A 22,141-nucleotide genomic window follows, 5' to 3' on the forward strand; every position below is an offset into this window, starting at 1 on the left:
AGAGGAGTTATAGCATTCTGTCCAAGTTTGCTATTGCCATTTAAATCCATGGTAATCTATTTTCGCTCTAATTCTCTTATCATGTGAGATATCGTTGTGCTCTTTTTTTTGTTAGATAGATTAAATTGTATGTAACAGTTGTCTGTAATTATTTCCTCCAATAAGCATGGTAAAATAACTTTAATTAATAAAAGTATTAATAAAATATCGAATTGACAGCTTGTCTATCAATTACTCTTCAACAGAGAAACAAATTGTTGCGTAAAAGAAAAAGTAAAAACAGGGATTTGTAGATTGTACCTTTTGCTAAACGTTCCTGAAATCAAAATCTATTTTGAATGCATATTAGCAAAACTATTACGTAAAAAAGAAAATGGTACGTTAAAAAAAATCTAGCCAGCATAGGCGGCGTTTGCTGCAAGCATAGACCCACCCACTTTCTGACGTCAGCGCGGAGTGATACTATTCCTTGCAGTCTGCCTCACTCAACTTCTTGGAGGCGCGAAATACGAGCTCAGTTCGTTCGAAATCGGCTGCTTATGTCACGTTCGGGAATCCTTTCCTCTGTTGGTAGGTTTGTAATCTCCGAATTCCAGGGCGAACGCATAGTGTGTTTTTGTTTTGCTTCCGCACTGTGTTTGTGCAGCTTTGAAGAAAGTAATCATTAGGAAAATGCCATCTCAAAAGGAAGAAGAGCGGCCTTTATTTTTCTGCAAGAAGGAAAAAAATGGAGGGGAAAATTTAGCTGCCTGGAGGGAACGGACAAAGTTAAATGTCATTTGTAAATTTTGAAACTATTGACAAAATTTTCTTCTTAATTTTTCATTCATTACTTGGGTAGATTTTTAATTAAATTTTTAGATAAGTTGTTAGTTTAAGATTTTGATTTGTAGTTTAGTGCACCGAATACCCTAAATGTTGATGGCTTTTCTATCAACTGGACGTCTTCAGCATACAAATTCTGTCTTTCTTTTATCAAGTATATCACTGTTATGTTTATCACTCATCAGTAAAGACTAAGTATTTTGATATTTTGCCTATGCGAAAGAAGAAGTAAAGAGCTTGAAAGCAATGTAAAGTAGGCGGGGGTGGTCGCATAATTCACAATCAGTAGCGTACCGTACGTAGGAATTTATTTCGGAGGGGTCCAAACTCAAAATGAGGGTATTTTATATCAAAATTCCTAAAATTGCCCATAAACTTAGGCTAAATTTACACAAAAGTCGAAATTTCGGGGGATCCGGACCCCCAGGACCCACCCCCTGCGTACGTCCCTGTTCACAATCCTTATCAGAAGGGCATTCTTGTTTTATAAATATTGTCGGTTCTGTGGCAAAGTAGCGACCGAAATCACTGAGGGGAAAATCAAAGGAAAAACACTTTACTGACTAGAAAATCAGGTGGTCTAAAGAAGGTTACGAGAAATTCAGAAAGCTGGAGTCATTATCCTTTCTAGGACCTCACAAATAGGCTATAATTTTGAGTACATTTTGTGGTGTGCTGCAGATACATTCTTGGTATTGTCTCACCTATTACTGCTATTTGACTTCGGTTTCTCTTCCCGAACATCATTTCACAAACCGGGCTAGTATTTAGTCAACGGACATTGCTAATATTAAATGATAAGTTACAGTACCATGCCAGTGATAATAGAGTTACCCTGGCAACAAATACTATTTTTTTTTTTTTTTTTTTTTTTGCGAATACCACGCATCTAACATTACACGTGCCTGCAGCTATTTATTTCTTTTCTTTTCTTTCTTTCTTTCTTTTTTTTTGTTTGTTTGTTTGTTTTTGGTGAATGTCTCACTTTACTTGTACGTATCGTAAGGTGAGGTTACTAGCGCAAAAAAAAAAAAAAGTCTTGCACTTGAAGTGATGTAGAAAGAAAACGGAACTTAAAAAATGAAGACAACTAACGATGTACACTCATGTCCAAAATTATTGTCGCATGTCTATAACTGTCTTCTTGTAAGAATATAATTTGATAATGATTTTGCGGGGTAGTTTTAATACTGATACTATGTGTATAATCGGGAAATGTATATTTGTGGTAAATTTCATAGGAAAAGAATTATAAATACGAAAATTAGAGCGAGTAAAACAAAATGTTGCTAAATGGACAAGAAAGTTTTATTTTCGTTTTATTGTTCTTATTTACTGCTCTTTTGACATGAAGTTTACCACATACATGTCTTTGCTGATTATACACATACTAACATTATAAGAAATACCGGAAGAATTCGTTATCAAATTATATTCCTACAACAACATATTTATAGACATGCGACAATAATTTTGGACATGAGTGTACATTATATGATGGTGAGTGTTCTGCCCGAAAGTAGGTCTTTAACCCGAATATCTCTTGGCAAGGTAAGCCCATGGTGGTTTGCCATTATTTTCTATGGGATTATGATGACGTCCAAAGGACGGGATCTATAATTTAACGTGAGACACGAGCCACTTGTGTCCCACAGGGAATTGAACCCAAGCACTGATTAGAATGCGACGAGCGTAACCACTCATTCCACCAGGGTCACTGTATAGTATGTAATTGACTTGTATTTTGCATATTTTTAGTTACTATGAAACATGCTAATATAAGGCAGAGGTAATATTATCAATGATTATAATTCTGCTAGAGTAAAGCAGAAATATCAGGGCAACAACAGTCCCTATTGGCGAAACTTTCCATTTCTCTCTGAAAAACCATATTTGCCCATCTCCTGTTAATGATGATAAGTAATCATATTCCGTATAATACAATTTTCACAAATGAGAATGAAAGTTCAATTAGCTTCAAATCATAATAGGCCAAAATTGTAATAATGGGTATTATGATAAATAACAACGTATGGAGATTAGAAGTTTGCCCCAGAAACTCCCTGATTTTTCATCCGTTTCACCGTTCCAGGTTTCTAGGGGTGGCCACTGATTTATCAATGAAGACTGTAATACTTAGGGATGGGCACGAGCGAGTTTTCTTTTAAACTCGACTCAACTTGAAACAGATATCTTTGAGCTCGACTCGAAAACTCGGCTCGAAAAATTTCTTCCAACTCGACTCGAATTTGGGTCAAGTTTCGAGTCGAGTCGAGCCAAAACGAGCCAATTTGAGCTAAACCCTGTGTAGTTCCAAGTACTCTCTTCAAATATCCTACATAGACAGTATAATTATCAATGATGATGATGATGATTATACTACTACTACTACTACTACTACTACTAATTATTATTATTATTATTATTATTATTATTATTATTATTATTATTATTATTATTATTATTATTATTATTATTATTATAACATTGTGTATACCCATGAAAGGTCGGCGGTTTGGATTGAAATACTTAAAAGTAGTTGACTGTCGATCTCGGTCTTCGAGGAGTCTTTAGGAGGCAAGGACATCGGTCACGAGGTTCTGGGTTTGAGTTCCGGAGGAACAAGTATTCGGGCTTGAGCCAAATATTGTTAAAACTCATAGAGCGTCGGCCAAACATGTTCATAGCTGCTCGGCCCGAGTTTAGGGTTGTCAACGGCTCGATGATTAGCATTAGATTTTTTGAAAAAGAAATCATGCAATTTGGGTGGACTTCAGCTTGAAAGTCTCAAATCCGTAAATCTTCCACTAATTACGGTTGGGATGATATTCTTGGGTATAAGGAATAACCCAGGCAAATCAGTTCACGGGGATTTTTTTCTGTTCCTGAGTTGGCATTTATATGGGACATATGCTGAACTATTAGAATGTAGTCCCTGTGCCGGTACCAGAAAATACATAATTTTCTTCACAAATATTGGTAATTCATACTTAGTATCGATACCAGTACCCTCGTTCTAATATCAATATTTGTAAACTGTATGCACTTTTGTGTAGAAAGTAAAATGTATAAATTCTGAAGGGAAAACATTGCACAGAAACGTTATATTCGTATGTTAACATACTTTTATGTATGTTGTGCAAAGTGACCCCAACTACGGGGTTACTTTTCACCAAAGTCTATATTTCAGTAACTATGGTCATACTGAATGTTTATTAATGAACTTATACGAATGTTTTCCACACATATCTAGCTATAATATGTTTAAAATACAGTGTTCTAAATCATTACGTTTCTAAGTTACATGCGATTTTCTTTAAAATTCCTTAAATCGTGTGCAAAGTAACCGTCTTACGGTACCTGCAAAAGAGAGAAGGGATGGGAAATGAAACAGAATCGAAACGTAAGTTATTCAGTGTGTGGATAATATGTAAATATAACCAATTTGAGCATGTGTCTTTTTTTTCATCTTGTTGTTTACTATGTAGTCATTTAAGGGAAATAATGGACCCAATAAAAAGTGTCTGTTTCTGTGATATGAGACTTTTTATTGTATGCAAGTTCAGTATGTAAGCACTTTATTTAAGAATATACATATTTACTTACCTAATTTCGTTTTGATTTTCAGAAGACGACTATATGTACAGTGGCGTCACTAGGCCTTATTTGGGGGGATAAAACCCGGAAATTTCTTCCAAGCTCCCCTCCCAAATCTCACACTGAAAATACGTTATATACTGAGAAATTTATTTCAAAAGTAAGATTCTAACGCGCCATCAGTAGACTCATGATATATTGGGTTGTCTTCTTTTTGCTTCAACAAACAGAAACGCGTTCTGTATAGAGTTCTCAATGTGAAGTTCAGTCTTCGGCGAGCGACTACAGATACTTGTTGATGTGTTAGATTTAGCTGAGAAAAGCGATAGCTATTATGATTATGACATAATCAGTGGCGTATTTAGGGGGACTTCCGGGCTTAACCTCCCCCCCCCCGAAATCTTACTATAATAAAATAACTGAAATATTTTGCAGAATTTCCACATTTCCAGGCAAAGTTCCCCCACCCGAAAGTTAGGAAAGCCCCTTCCGAAACAAAATCGTAAATACGCCACTGGACGTAATTATGCTTTTCTATCGTATTTCTCACTTGGAAATACTATGTGAACTGAACTTCTCATTCCTTTACTTCTTAGTTTTCGCAAGGTGAGGTCTCAACTATAAACTATCTCATGCGGCAAATTTTAGATGGATAACTTTTAAGAAATTTTATATGTTATTTATTATTGCCTATTTTTATCTTATTGTATTACTATTTCAGGCAGGTCAGAAGTGGAATATAAAAATAAGATTGCTGAGAAAGAAGTTTTTCATGAAGTATTTTTAAGAAAAATAACTATCAAGGAAAGAAGGAAATGAAGAAAGAAAAAAATTGCGTGTTTGTACGAGGGTCACTACGAAAGTTTTGAGATGTGAAATAACTTACATACTTAAAATCAATTTAACACTTACATTTTCTCAAAGTATTCACCCTTACACTGTACACACTTTTGCATCCTCGAAAACCACTTTTGGAAGCAGTGTTGCCAGTCTTTTTCTTCAAATGTTGAAAGTTCATTCTCGTAAGCCACTACAGCTTCTTCAGGGCTGCAAAATCTCTTCCCACGCATGCGATCTTTGATCCTGGGGAATAGAAAAAAAATCACAAGGGGCCAGGTCAGGGCTATACGGTGGATGAGTCATAAGTTTGATCTCCGTAGATTCTAAAAACTGAATTGTGATGTTGGCCGTGTGTGCGGACGCGTTGTCATGATGAAGCAGGATCCCACGAAATCCAGTTCTTGGACGCCGTTCCCGAAGCTTCTGGAACACTTTTGTTAGGCAAACAGTGGTGTACCACTGAGCATTAACAGTCATTTGTTCTTCAAGTGGAACAGTTGCAACATGGCCAGATTTGGAAAAGAAAGTTGTGACCATCTTCTTTCCCACACTTCGCGGTCGCTTCACTTTCGTGGGTGAATTTTTGTCTGGAAAGATCCAAACTGTAGACTGTCGTTTATTTTCAGGGTCAATTGATAGATCCAAGTCTCATCACCAGTAACAATGTCAGAGACGCGTCGAGAATTGCCTCCATCAAATCTTGCAAGCATTTCGTCACACCATTCCACACGCATGCGCTTCTGGTGTTCAGTCAAAGTGTGAGGCACCCAACGAGATGAAACCTTCCTGAGCCGAAGATGATCATGAAGAATTGTTGTTACTGCTGGCGATCCAATGTTCACTGTAGATTCAATGTCCTTGAAAGTTGTTCGAGGATTTTCTCGAATCATTTGTTCCACACCGGCAATGTTTTCATCTGACACAGCTGTTGCCGGACGTCCAGCTCTCTCTTCATCTTCAAACGATGTTCGGCCTCTTCTGGATTCACCAAACCACCGAAAAATTGTAGCACGGGAAGGAGCAAGGTCCCCAAATGCCCCCTGCAAACGGGCAAGGCTTTGTGTCTCGTTCAAACCACTTTTGAAATCGTAAAGGATCATTGCCCGAAAATGTTCCCTTTCGAGCTCCATTCTAGACAGCCGAATACTGCTCACATCAACAAACAAGTGAAGGCGATACGGCCATACCGATAAGCGAGGCGAGTTGAAACTTGCTTCGCTTCTTCGCTCTGGATACCACTACCGAACGCAATTGTTGGAATTCAAATACTGTGCCACAACAAAACTTTCGTAGTGACCCTCGTATCTGAATGAATCGATGAAGTACAAGAATGTGCGTTTCCGCAACGATAAAAGCGAAACAAATAAACATGACTATGATAACAAAAATATGAAAGCGTAGAGCAGCAACAATATTCTCCCCCCCCCCCTTCCCTCGCCCAAAAGCGAATTTCATTGTGTCCTTGATTGAAGATGATTCTAAAATACTAAACGGAGTTTTTGGGTTGTTGGAGAGTATGCCCCCCAAAAGATCTTCAGCCCCCCAAACAAAATATTCTAGTGACGCCACTGTATTAGCATTTTTTGCGTGTGAAGTATTGTGATATACGTTTCTGAAATTGCATAGGGCAGCGTTTCCCAACCTTTTTCAACTTGCGGCACACTACGGGTGTAACTTGAATTCTCGCGGCACACTCATAGATATTATTATTTGTAAATATAAAATACCGTGGTATTTTTTTCTGTGATTACTGATCTCCTGGTCACAGAGAAGAAAGCTCGATCACTGGTTTTTCGCCGTGGCAAATCATTATGCTTATTTTTCATTCTAATTTAAAAATAGAAAACAATTGCAATGAAATATTGGACACAAGTTTTTAAAACTAAGCTTTCTTTTTCGAAAACTATCCAACCTTTCACTAAGAAAAAAAGATCACTAAGTAACGAACGAACAAACAAATCTCTTTTAGTTTTAAAACACAAATGTAGGTAATTTGTATGCGTTTGCTCTATCGAAAGAATTAAATGATATTTTAAAATTTCAAGTTACGAAATAGCCTGCAGCAATAAAGAAGCAATAATAGGCATAACAATGATAACAAATACTTTTTTCAACATTAAAAATGTACAGAAAAGTAACACGGTATGAAACTTAAAGTTGTAGATTCATATAGAGGTTCATAGTAATGTGAAATACAAATATACATTTTTCTTTGTCTTGCAATTTGATTGCTAGAGAATTAATAATTTGTTTCGATTTCCTCGCGGCACACCAGCACCCCATTCACGGCACACCAGTGTGCCGCGGCACACCGGTTGGGAAACGCTGGCATAGGGCATATGCTTTCTTACAATGGGAGACTAAAAAACAAATCTTCAGGAAACGCAACACAGCAGTTCTCATTACAAAGTCCCTTCATCTTTTTGACGAACTGAAAGGTCTCCTCCACAGCTGGAAACCGTGTCAATGGACTATGGAGTGCGGGAATAATTTTACTATCTGTCCGGCAGGTATCAAAAGTCTGCGCGCGCATTACTAAGAAGAACCTGTGTTCACACGTTGTGAGTGTGTGTGTGTATTTGTGTGTGTGTGGTATGTCGCTTATTCATAACTCTAGCGCTGTTGCAGAGTACAGGGTAGTTTCGAAGTCGACTACAATGCAACTTCATTGCCATTCAAGCATCGCGGAAGTATTGCAGTAAACTGTCCCAGAAGTATAGGATTCATCGTTTATGCTGAGATCAGTGTCTGTAGGGATGTCAGGAAGGTTCACTTCTTCACTATGATTGTTTTCAAGCAGTGAAAAGTTTTAAAGAAAACTTATAACCGAAATCTACACGTTTTACTGATGAGAACTATTTTGGGCGGAATTTCAAGGTTGCCATATCTGATATAAAAGAATTGTCTAAAGGAAAAAAATAATTCGACAAGAAAGTTAACGTTCTGTACGAAATCTGCAAGAAGAACAGTAAGAAATTTGTAGTATCTTTTGTGTGAATACGTCACCTATGAGAATGTGGTAGAATTTTCCTAACAAATGACAAAACAAGAGGAAAATGTTTAAGTACCGATAACGATATTTAATGCAAAGTGGAAACACTACAGGACGAGTTCGACTGACAGACGAATGGCCACACCTACGCTACCCTTCTCCCCGCTCCCAGAACACTGGAATCTGACATGCTAGAGAAGTAGTGAGGGCTCTTAACAGATAGCGACAATTACAATCCTCTTGTAACTTAACAGTAATAAAAATATGACAGAAATTTGTAATGCTGTTTACTTACTCATAAGGTATATTTCCAACAAATAAAATGTATCGGTGAGTTTTCGCAGATTGTGTTGCTCCTTTCTTGTCTTTTGAAGATGAAATATCCGTACTCTTTTCTTCATCTGAATGATTATTATTATTCTTTTCATTACTGGAATTTGCACCCTTGTCTTCTACATCGAGTGTCTCAGTTTCTTGTGGTTTGTCCACGTTCGTCGCCGAGTCATTTCCTTGTAGTGAAGTGCTTTGTTCTCCACCAGCTTCGTTGGCGGTCACTGAAGGTGCCACCTTAAAAGATAAAAAATTTTTGCCATCATCTTCAAATTTTGGCTTCTTGCGCTTTTTCTTCCGTCTTTTTTTCTTATTCTGATTTTCACTGGAATTTGTAGAGTTTTCTTCATTAATTTTCTTAAAAACTCTCGCTAAAAATGTCCTCACTTCTTTGCGAAGATGATTTTCTTGTTCACTGTCAATTTCTTCTTCTTCTGCATTAGTTTCCTCCGATTTTTTCCGCTTTTTCTTTGTGGTAGAGTCTGTTTTTGAAGACTGTGTATCATCATTAGCGGGACTGACTACTTCGGATTCTGAATTCATCGTGTCTTTGTTTGAATCCGATGCCGTATTTTGTTGTTGACGATTTGTTCTAACAGACTTCTTCTTTCTTTTGTGAGCCTTTGAAGGAACTTTCGAAATCGTCTCGGTTTCACTTGTTGAGGGCATACCGAAAACAAAGTGTTCTTTAATATCATATTGTGGAGCTCTTACAAATTGACCTGGTACATTTTGATTTCCATTATCTGAAGTATCTTTTGCATTAATCAACTTCTTATATTTATTACGTACATCTGAGATTTTCTTTTTACGATCTTCTATATACCAGTTATTCCTTTCAGGGAATTCGTTATCACCATCATTGCCGTCATTTTCGTTACATCCATCACCATTAGTCATCGAAAGACTAGTACAGCTACTTGTATCATCACGCTGAACACTACTAGAAGCTTTCACTGCTTTACGGGTGCATGACCTGATAACAATGGGAAGAAATTTGTTTTTGTCACTCACGTTCGTTGTCTCTACATTTTCTCCGGACTTTTTCTTCACTATTTCAGGCATTTCTTCACTATTATCTCCTACTGCCTTTATTTTATCTCCCGTACTAGATTCAGTATCAGTATTTAAATACGTGTTATGTATATTCTGATATATCTCGTTACATGTTTCGTCCTCAGAATCATTTTCATCACTTGATGAACCACTCATGCTCATAATATCACTGCTTTTAAATGCTCTTTCGCCCGCACGAAGTACACAAGGTTTATCACCCATCTTTTGCTTTTTTCTCGATTTCACGACTCCGACTTCTGACCTTTTCATCGCTGTTTTAGATGAAAACTTCTTCTTTGTGGACACTTTCTTTGTTAGGAACTGACAACGACTTAATAGTCCTAATAGGACCTGTAGCCTGGATCAGTTGAGGTATATTTTCTCCTTCACCGCTTTCTTCAGCAACTATTATACTCTTCAGCGTAGTACTATGCTTTTTAAATGTTCATTCTTCAAAATATGCAAGAAATGAGTTTTGTATCATACCCATGTTTATGTACGCAAAGGTACACTCGAGTTCCCTGAAATTAAAACTGAAATATTGTTAAATACTGAATACTGATATAAATGTTCTACAATAATAATAATAATACAGTAAAGGCCCGATTATCCGCGAGTGCCGCGAAATTTTTTTTAACTCTGCTGCAGTTGTGCTTAATTATTTTCTATAAGTAGTCGCTGCGGAGACTGAGACTCCGCATGCAAATACATACTGTGTGTTCTAAAACATAAAAATGAATTGCATTGTAAAAATCAATATTTCCAACAATAGTACACGTTTCGAATTGCAGCTCTACTTTGATATGCATAAACCGTAGTAATTAGTGATTTAGACGTAAAGGTTTCTTCTGTACTGTACATACTTTAAAAGTTTTATTATGTTTTTTGTACAATAAAACATAGTTTTTATGCTGAAATATTTTTTTCCGTATTTGCACCTCATTTTTAGCCTTTTTTCGGGTTATCCGCGGCAACCTTGACACGGAATTCGCGGATAATCGTGGCTTTACTGCAATAATAATAAAAAGTCAGACTGGAATCTGCCATATGCAGTTTCCCAGAATATGTAGAACGAAAAATACTTTCACATATAAACAACGTAAGTATAGTAAACATTCAAAATCTTTACCTTCCACCCCAACTGCTGCTTGTGTTTGGAACATTATTCTACATAATAATCCAGTTCTCTCTGGAACCACCCTTAAATGGAGGCGTGACGCTAGCCAGAATATTTTTTTTCTTTCGTTTTAATTTTTTGTCACATTTTTACTTTAAAACCTATATTTTATATATATATATATATATATATATATATATATATCTAGAAGTGTTCAATAAAGTCAGAAGATATATATATATCCGAGTGTATACTCCTGTCAATTCTATTGAACACTTCTGACTTTTTCTGCAAAGAAACCTGTTGCCTTAACTTCTGTAACTATTTCTTAATGTCCACCGCTGTTAGTTACTTAAAACTGTTCACGTGCTTACAAAATTGTAGAATATGTATAAGTTAACACCTTGTGCACTCAGAGTGCTAAAAAGTCAATTGAGGCATTTTATGTTTGAAAACACTTTTGTACAATATTGAGACTTACGCACCTATTCTTTTTTCTTATAATTAACCATTCCACCTAGTTGATTTTAACATTGATACTATTAGTTTTTGTTTTAATTTTGTATTTTAATTTTAATGATTGTACTAATTGTAATTCCATTTCTCTTTTCTTCCAGAAAACGTCTTACTCTAAACTATGGCTTCCGCAGTGATTATGAACATCAATGTTGATATTTGATTCCTGTGTGAATAAAAAGCACTGTGTTCATTACCTGTTCAAAACTTCTAAATACATTATTTACATTTGAAAAAAATAATGATAATAATAAAATTAAATGTGCGTATGTTTAATTGTAGTTAGCAATTTATTATATTGTTTTGCCCCAATGATGGAGGTTCCAGCTATCGAAGTTCAGTTCAGGTCTTGTTGTTCTGATGAGACGGAGGAAAGATTCTAGGCTACGAATCTTAAAAACAAGCAACCCAAGGTTAATGAAACTGGTAATTGAATTTAAAGAATGTCTTTTTAAACATAACCCCTGGTGTATTAAGTCCGATAAGGGCAATAAGTTTACTGTTATGGAGAAAAATGAATGTAAGGAAAAACTTCCCTTCGAAATCAACAAAGAATCCTTCAGTATAGTAAAACGTTTTTTTAAATGACGTCAACTTCCTTCAGTAAAGTAAACAATCTATTAAATGTATTTTGCCACATACAGAATAGGTAAATGGGTTGCGAGATTTATTTCTGTCAAAGTTCAGACCTTAGATATTCTATTAAAAGCGGCTTAGAAATTCTTACAGATACATATTTGATAGTAAATGCAAATTCAAAACAGTTTTAATAGATGCGTTAGTTCTATTTAATTCAACACCATACAATTAGAGTTAGCTATATTGTGCGCTCAACATACGCTTAGAGAGAACCAGGTTTCAGATTTGGTAATTTATGAGATCAAAATATTATTTGGTCTAGGAATTAATTCGTGCGGGTGGACAAGAGATGGCGCAACGAACGGAGCGTCCCACAGTTCCGTGTATCCACACATGTGTTGCAAACCCCTGTCATCGCGTATCGTTCGTAGTATAGGGCAGTGGATTAAAGCGTCAACAACACCAGTTTGTAGTTAAGTGAACATGGCGCAATTTGTGCCTGATAAAGTGTTTTTGCGGGGTGTCCTGCTGCATTACTTTAACATGCAGAAAAGTGCGACTGAAAGTCATCGTATTTTGGTGGAAGTGTATGGTGACCATGCTCTAGCTGAGCGAACGTGTCAGAAGTGGTTTGCACGGTTTAGAAGTGGTGATTTCGGCTTGGCAGACCAAGAGCGAGCTGGACAGCCAAAAAAATTTCAAGACGAAGAATTGACAGCATTGCTCGAGCAGGATTCGTGTCAAACGCAGGAACAACTTGCAGCAGCATTAGGCGTTGATCAAACAACAGTCTTCAAACGCTTGAAAGCCATGGGAATGATTCAAAAGATGTCACATTGGGTTCCACATGAATTGAAAGACAGAGACGTTGGAAGACGAAAAACCATTTGCGAATTGCTGCTTCAACGACAGAGCAGAAAGGGGTTTCTGCATCGAATTATTACGGGTGATGAGAAGTGGATCCATTACGAGAACCCTAAACGAAAAAAGGCCTGGGTGAAACCAGGTGAACCAGGTCCATCACAACCAAAACGAGATATTCACTGTGCAAAGGTTATGCTGTGCATATGGTGGGATATGAAAGGTGTGGTGTACTATGAGCTGCTGCAACCGGGTGAAACTATGAATGGAGAACGTTATCGACGACAATTAATGCGTTTGAAGCAAGCTCTGGCCAGAACACGACCAGAATGGGAGAACAGACATGATAAACTTATTGTTCAACATGATAACGCTCGCCCACATGTCGCAAAACCGGTCAAAACCTATTTAGAAAATGTCGGATGGGAAGTTTTACCCCACCCGCCGTATTCACCAGACCTTGCTCCTTCGGACTACTACTTGTTCGATTGCATGAACAACGATTTGATTGGACAGCGGTTTACTTCTTCAGAAGATATCGAAACATGGGTCTCTGACTGGATCGCTTCCAAGGATGAGGACTTCTTTCGCCACGGAATCCGTACATTGCCTGACAGATGGGCGAAAGTGGTGGCTAGCGATGGACAATATTTTTCTTAAGGTATTTATGTATTTTGTGTTTGTACTACAGCTTCAATGTGTGCGTACCAACCGCACGAATTAATTCCTAGACCAAATAGAATGTTGTTTGGACAATAATTACTTTCGATTCTAAGATAACATAAATATACATAAACAAAAAGACGGAGTGACCATGGGAAGTTTACTTTTCCCCCTACTGGGTAACATGCTAATGGACAACTTTGAATCTCAATTTTGGAAGAAGGAAAAATATAAATTAGGCCTAATTAGATATTTCCGTTATGTCGATGACTGTTTATTATTTTATTGGGAAGATAACACACTTTCCGACTTAATTTCAAAATTTAACAACATACACTGAAAATAAAATTCATAGTTAAAAAAGAATCAAAAGAAGGGCTCAATTTCCTACACATCCACATCAACGTCTCAACAGCAAATCCTGCACTTCAGTTTATAGGAAAGAAATAGCATGGGAATTTTTTGTATACGAAAAATTGGCACATTCCCACAAAAACAGAGTTAGAAAATCATTTAGAGCAATATTCCACCTGGGAAAGAAAAACAAATTCGATAATTACATTCTCAATAAATTGAAAAAAGCAGCTTTTGAACCCCACATAAGACCTGAAACAAGGTTAAAAAGGAATTCCAGTGAATCCCCTTACCTCTTTAGCTGGGAGTTTCTGAAAGGATGAGGAAAGTAGGCAATAATTTTGGTATCAAATTTTCAGTCAAATCTGAGACTAATTTTTAAAATCTGTTTTCTGCTTACAAAATTTACTACAAAGATCAGTTATCTTCCGCAGCCTTTTGCACTAAGACAAACAGTACATAGGCATCGCCACAAGGAATATCAAGCCGAGGATTAGGGAACACTTAAGGCATACGAGAAGTGAAGAGCCCCCTACAAGAGAACTGTCCAGACATCTTCAAACAACAGTCCATGAAATAGACACAGTCGAAGTCTTAGTCTTACACTCTTGCTTAGGTAACACTGAAAGAATGTTTTTGATTTTTTTTTTTTTTTTTCTAACAGACGACCTGAACTGAACTTGGATAACGGCAACCTGGATCATAGGTGGAACAATGTAGCAAATAGCTAACTACAATTAAATATATGTACATTTTATTTTATTATTATCATTATTTCTTTCAAATGTTAATATTATACACAAAAGTTTTGAACGGGTAATGATTTTTATTTTGACACAGGAATTAAATATCAACATTGATCTTGATAATCAGTACGGACGCCATAGCTTAGGAACACGTTTTCTGGAAGAAAAAGGAAATGGAATTGCTATTATTGCGATCATTAAAATTTAAAATACAAAATTAAAACAAACATTAATAGTGTCAATGTTAAAATTAACTAGGAAGACTGGTTAGTTATAGGAACAAAGAAGTGCTTAAGTGTGAATATTACACGAAGGTGCTTTCAAACATAAATTACCTCAATTGAATTTTTTAGTGCCTGAGTGCACAAGGAGTAAGTGATATTTATTCTACAATTTGGCAAGCCCGTAAACAGTCTTAAACAACTAACAGCGGTGGACATTAAGAAATAGTTACAGGAGTTAAGGTAACAAGTATGTTTGCAGAAAAGTCAGAAGTGTTGAATAGGGATAGGCCTGTTCCGCGGAATGCTCGGTGTCAATTTTGCTATTTACAGGTTTTGTAGTAATATAATAATGAAAAAAACTGGCTAGGGTCATGCCTGCACTTGAAGATGATTTCTGAGAGCACAGAAATAATGGGTAGAACGATGTTCTAAATACGAGTGGCAGTTGGGAGTGCAAAATACGATTTTGAGTTTTGAACTATGTACCCGAGAACACAATTTAGTGACTATGTATATAGTAACCTTGGGTATTAAATACACATTCAAAACAACAAAAACTTTCAGTTGTTTTTATTTTTATTATTATTATTATTATTTGAAAAAATGAAATCTTTGAGTTTTAAGTCCCACGGTTATGCCGGTTAGGTTAAAGGAGACTGTGATGATGAGTAATGAATGAAATGGTGGAATGAAGAAAGTGGGAAGAAACGGGAGAACCCCGAGAAAACCCACGCACACGGTGTTTGTCCACCACGAAGTTCACTTGGCGGGGGCTAGGATCGAACCCGGGACCCCAAGCACCAGAGGTAAACGCTCTACCACTGAGCCACTGCGGCTCCCCATTATTATTATTATTATTATTATTTGAGTTTAACGTTCCACATTACGCACTAAGGCTAAGGAAGAGGGTGATGATGATAATTAACGAAACAGTGGAATGAATAAGATGGAAGGAAACCCAAAGACATGATATTATCCACCGTAAATTTGCGTGGTCGGGGATCGAACCAAGAAACTGTCACACTACAGGAGAGCGTTCTACCACTAAGTCTCCATATTTTGTTAGTGTTTCCTAATATGTGTGATACTCAAGTTCACTATCCAGGCGATTTATACCGTTTCTTCATAGTCCTGTGGCAGGTTACTTGGTCCAATATATATATATATATATAATGCACGCTTTGTATTTATTACCTTTTTCTTCTGCTCCTCTCTTTAATTAATGTATTACTATGCAATTATATTCTGTGTAATAAATCTTAACAGAATAAGTATTTTTTTTTAAAGTAGTAATAATATAAGATATTACAAAACTTGAGTTGAGAAACCATTACGCTCCAGTGGTCAAAAGGAATAGCGTAATTGCATTTACTGCGAAAGACCTGGGTTCAATTCCCGGTGGCTGAAATGTAAGGCACGGATTGCACATTAAAATGTAGGTGGGTATTTCACTCTTGAGTTATAATATTGGTTCACACATGTAGTATGTCCAACACGGAGGGAAGCAACTATATACTCGTTCACAACAGCATTATTAATATCATACAAAGAATATTACTTTCACTAAACTACATGTGCAGATCCAGAATATGCACGCCACTTGATAAAATACTTTGACAACACCTTCCTAAGTGTAAACAAAATCCTGATGTATCTTATTCTTTTATTCTTGGCGCTTACACCACATTCCAGTGTTATACATTATGGCAGATACGTTTTAGACGGAATTAGCCATGAAAAATTATTTTATATAACTTACTGAGACACTCAGAAAGGATCTAGAACAGATCTAGGACACAAAATAATTTTTCTATCGAGTAAAATTGAGACAGTCTCATAACTGCGTACTGTATAGATTTCTTGAGGACCCGCGGTGGCTTAGTGGTAGCGCGTTCACCTGTGGTATGTGGGGTCTTTGGTTCGATCCGTCCGCAGCAAGTCAATTTTGTGGTGGATAAACACCCCGTGCGTGGGCTTTTTCGGAGTTCTCCAGTTTTCTCCCACTTCCTTCATTTTACTATTATCACCCATCTAATCATCACCGTCTCCCTTAGCCACCGTATTTCAAAATTTATGCCAAAAGTACAGTATATTATGGATTATTATCATTACACTTTCATTGGAATGCGCATCCTAATGGGGAGGAGACACAAATATTTCCTATATAACTATTCTTCCCGTGCGAAGAACGGGTATTTCAGTTAGTACTACAATAAAGGTTACAAAATATCAAGTCACTAATAAAATATGAATATTTTAAACATTAAGAGACAAATTTCGCCAAAATACACTGCATTTGTAGCCATATATATGCTAATAATACACAGAGAATATCATAAAACTGTAAAGGCGCTAATAGATTAGTACTTCAAAAAGTCAGGGCTTGGAAAACAAACCAAGTTCATTAAAAAGTCCAACCAAGCTGGATTTTGTAGGTGTGTTCTCTTTTTTCGGGTTTTTTTTTTTTTTTTTTCGGAATTCTCAAGTTCCTTTGGGACAAAAATGTTAAAATTTAATTAAAGGTAACAACATTATCCTAATTTAACAACAATTTTCTGTTCGCTGATTGATAAAGATCTCAAGAGATTCTCCACTTCAAATAGTTTGATTTGCCGTACATGTATATATCATTTAATTTAATTTCATTTATTTATTCCATCTAACCAATGCATGATGTTTGGAGGGTTCAATTCACATGTACATAGTATTTGTGTAAGATTAAAGTGTATATATATATATATATATCAAGATGGAAAAAATCGTGATTTTTTTTAAAAAAAAATCATTTTTGTTGATTTTTTTTATTTAAATCGATTTTTTTGATTTAAATCAAATCTTTCTCCTCATATAATACAAGTCGCGAATTGAAAATAAAGCATTAGGAATTAGTATTAAATGTTAATTATGCCATTTAAGTGAAAGTGTTGGGGTTGAATTTTGAATTATTTCCAATTGTTAACCTATATCAATCCCAAACAATGTTTCTTACCCTTTTTAAATTATGGCTCTTTTTAAAGGTAAATTAGACTTTCAGTCAAGCAGCTACCGCATCATCCCTATTTATCCTAGGATCATGGTACATACATCACTCTCTTTAGAATAGAACAGTTTTGAAACGTTAACATTCACATTTCCCTATCATATCCCTGAAGCGATAAATTTTGAGAGTAATCGGCATATATATATATATATATATATATATATATATATATATATTTTACTTTTTTTTAAAAAAATTGATCCCCTCTGGATTCCCGTGTGTAACGCACAGATCTCAAAATCAACTGGGAAATACTAAGGGGTGTACTAAATATGTGTACAAAATTTTAAGCTTCTATCTTGAGTAGTAAGGCTGAGGAAACAATTTAACAATTAGCTAAGAACATTCCCACAATGCTCCAGATGACCCGGATGTAATATAAAATTTCCTCAGACATCCCTATTTATCCTAGGATCATGATTTGTACATTATTCTCTTCAGAATAAAACAAATCTTCAAACGGTACCCTTTAAATGTCTTCATCATGTATCTGGGGCGGGTAAGTCACGAAAAAAGGAAATTTCTGTTAAAAATATATTTAAAAAAAAATACCTCTCTGTACCCCTCCCCCTGTTTTAAGGATTGGATCTGAAAAATACTGATGGATCCACTGAGTAAATGTGCAAAATTTCAATCTTGTAGGTGCAAAAGTAAGCCCGCGAAAAATAATATTCCCCAAATACCCCAGATTCCCGTATAAAACAGGATCTCAGGTAACAGTTTCCTGAGACATCCCTATTTATCCTAGGAGCATGGTACGTACATCATTTTCTTCAGAATAGAACAGCCTTTCAAACTGTACTATTCATATGTCTCCATCTGAGGCGGAGAATCACGAAAAAAAAGCTATTTTTTGTTAAAAATATCCTTTTTAAAACATTTTTGCCCCTCTGGACCCCGCTGTTTCCACGCAAAGATCTGAAAATTATTAAGGAGTGCACGGAACGAGCGTGCGAAATTTCAGTCTCCTGAATGCAAAATGTAACCCGCCAAATAATAATAATAATAATACGCATAACAAAAAATATCTTTTTAAATTTATGACGTCATCACACACAATGCCTCAACGCAGAAAGGCGTGAAAGCATATGTAACGTGTTCTAAAATGCCTCCAGTCTTGAAGAAAACGAAGTAAAAAGCCTTATTGGCACTTTTTAATCGAATAATGAAGAGTCTACCCTATCACCTAAAAATAGGTGATATAATTTAAAAGGTTAAGCATTAAGGAAAAAGTACAGCAACGTTTATCAAAATGGCACTTTTTTCACAAGTTACTGATATTTGGCAAGGGCCTATTTTTAAAAACTCAGAACTAGCTTGCGGCATGAAATACATAAATTTCGCCTAAAGTTATAAAATTTAAAAAAAAAAAAAAAAAAAATGGAGAGGGGATAGGACCCCTTTAAATACACCCTATTATCTGTGAACAAATAAACACCGACACGCACAAAAAAGAATTTTCATCTTAAATGTCGATGGTGATTTCCACGTTGGAATAGTTAACGATTTTAAAACCCAAACGCAATGTTACGAAAAGAAAGCAGGATTGCTCCGTTACCTATTCAAAACGGGATTTTCCCTAATCATCCTCTGCATAACACTTGTTTTCATACTATACTGTACATTTGGGTCTCATTGTATTATGATTATTAACTTCCATAATCGAAATAACAGAACAGAAACGGGATTTTACTTATTTGCACTTTAAATTAATTTATTTCGGAATTCGATTTTTATTAAAAAAGTCAAGTGATTTAAATCAATCCACCCTGATATATATATATATAATTTCCAGAAGTAATTATAACTATAGAAAAAAATATTGTACATTGTTACAGATATTTCTAGGCATTCTTTTACATTAAGAAATTCTTTCTCAATTAGATACGTGTTTAAATTTATTCACGTTTATCTCCGTTCTTATATGATTGAGCAAAGCATTGAATATTTTATTTACTCTGTCTGAAGCCCTGTTGTACCAGTGATAATCTAGTAAAATAAGACTTTTTGCTTTGATCTCTAGTGTTATAATGACGATTTTTCACATCATCCATTAGACTGAAAACGGACGCTTCACTTAAATAAATAGATGGAACTGTTAATATCATTAACTTAAGTACGATTTGCAGTTTGTTATGTAATGTAAGTTTGCTCAGTATCTCCTGTTCTTTTCTTAATTGTGCTTTAAGTATTTTTACTTTTGTGCACATATTTTGTAGGTTCATTTTGATACGCTTTAATTCTTGGTACATGTCATTTTGTCCAGTAAGTTTCTAACATCCTCATATTTTGATCCCTGCAATAAAGCCAAAAGCTTGCAATAATATCACAATTAGCGTGGACAGATGTAGCAGATTTCCCCCCATTTTTGTAAGTGTTTGTGTCACTTGGATTACTTTTTAATAGCTGCCTAGTTCCTGTATAGATGCTGTCAACAAAACAATTCAAGAATTAACTAAAGGATCACCATTAATTTTGACCAGCATTTAGGGAGTCGAAAGTAAGAAATCGTGTTTGTTGAGGAGGTGACATCCAAACTGGATGTGGTATAAACAACCATCTGCGGTTTTAATATTGTATCCCAAGAATACATTTGATCTCCATCTTTATACATCTACCAAAACCGGAAGTGATACAAATTCCCTACAACTTCCGGCTTCAATATTCATCTATACAGAGTAAAAACGATAAGAGATAACGATAAGCAGATCCCCCCCCCCCCGAATCGATTTAAGTAGCGTTCTAAGAACAGATACCGTCTTCTGCCTTAACTCTCTATTCAGGATGGAAGTGACAGAAATCTGCCACAATCTCAAGTTTCAATAGTAATTGTGTAAATATCATTCAACACAAACCAAACTTCTTTACGTAATGTACACGTAACGCTGCTGCTTGTTCTATTCTGGTGATAGAATTACGTACTTCTCCAAGGTGTCTACTATAATTCCAAAATGAAATTTCGTGACCTTTTCTTTACCAGACAATAAAATTTCACAACATTCTCAAAAGAAAATTTGGGTGCGAATTAGGCCGTATATTCATGCATGCGCTAGAAGCGTGCTTTGCTTGTGATTTTGTAGCGTCTAAAGCCAACCACACACATTTTTGGTGGTGAATTTGGACGTTTTATAGAACAAAATTTTTCAGTCTATATATTTGTACAGATTTTATATATATATATATAAAACGTAACCCAAAAGCTAAATTTAGTGACTTTTTCATGACTTTCGTGACCGATAGACACCCTGTTCTCTGATGTCCAATGTTCGATTATTTAAAGAAGTTTACGGCAGAGTTCTAGAACACTGGTCCCCATCCCCATTGAGTTGTAATAAACAATACATATCAACCTTGCTAATAACTCATTAACGCTCGCTCGGCACTACTATGTGAATTGAGTATTGAACTTTGATAAGAAAGGAACCAATCTGGCTACTGACCCATCTTCACCTGTGTATAAGGACCAGCATTCTAGAATCTTCCTGAAATGCAGCATCTATTTTCAGCACTCGGGCTATATGTGAGACATGGGCCTACAGATATAGATGAAATTCGCACCACCATAATGCGTTTAAGTTTTAATGTACTCTAACTGAAATTCGAACTCGGGACCACGTGCGACTAAGGCACACTAGTTACTAGACCAGCGTTCATAGAATATACCGTAGCGTTTTCATATACTAGCCTAAGTGCTGAAAGAAACATTCACCTCCAAACCAACCAGCCAAATAATAAATAGTAAATTTTTGTAATATAAAAGTACTACAAGTAATAAACATCTATCTGAGCTTGCCATTCGCACTGTATGATTAAATATTGTAGTTTCAACATGCTAATTGTTTACAAAACGCTACTCTATATTAATTATTTACTCCCTTTTCCTCATGTCACAATAGATAGCAATAAGCTCGTAACTTCCAGGGAAAACCGGAACATCCATGTCATCTCATTCCTACTGGCTCTTACTTCTGGATCACAAACAGATTTATCCTGTTACTGAGTTTCGACCATCAAAGAGTAGATACGACTGTGGTTATTTATTACCTTTTTTTACACTTGAAATATAAAATAGATCATCATTTCACATAAATTTCTTGCAAGTTTCCCAGGAGGAAAAGGCAACAATCACATGATGAAAGCATCGTACTAATAGATTCATGTGATGATGGTGAATTTAAATTCTGAGTACCCCTTTCTGGCAGTAACCCTTTTGGCTGCTGCGCTAACATGAACATATGAATGGTTCAAAATTACGCAAGATACTGCTGAATCTGAGTTTCAGGCCGCCTCAGTCGTGTCTCGAAAACTATATCATATCACTTGAGTTTTGCGAGTTCTTCGTCACGCATCTCCACGCAAATAAAATAAATAAATAAAAAATAAACAAAATCCACGGATAAC

General features: G+C 35.9%; 1 protein-coding gene across 1 annotated transcript in view; it reads right to left on the minus strand.

Annotated features, from left to right (window-relative positions):
• Positions 1-22,141, minus strand: part of LOC145668210 (uncharacterized) — a 42,252-nt gene that overhangs the window by 15,686 nt on the left and 4,425 nt on the right. The window contains exon 2 of the mRNA XM_081735857.1: positions 8,550-10,161. Coding sequence (XP_081591983.1) covers positions 8,550-9,910 — 1,361 coding nt within the window. The 5' untranslated portion in view covers positions 9,911-10,161. The remainder of the gene's footprint in view (positions 1-8,549; positions 10,162-22,141) is intronic.

Source organism: Thermobia domestica, chromosome 13 (assembly GCF_964235325.1).
Source record: "Thermobia domestica chromosome 13, izTheDome1.hap1.1, whole genome shotgun sequence".
Taxonomy (NCBI): domain Eukaryota; kingdom Metazoa; phylum Arthropoda; class Insecta; order Zygentoma; family Lepismatidae; genus Thermobia; species Thermobia domestica.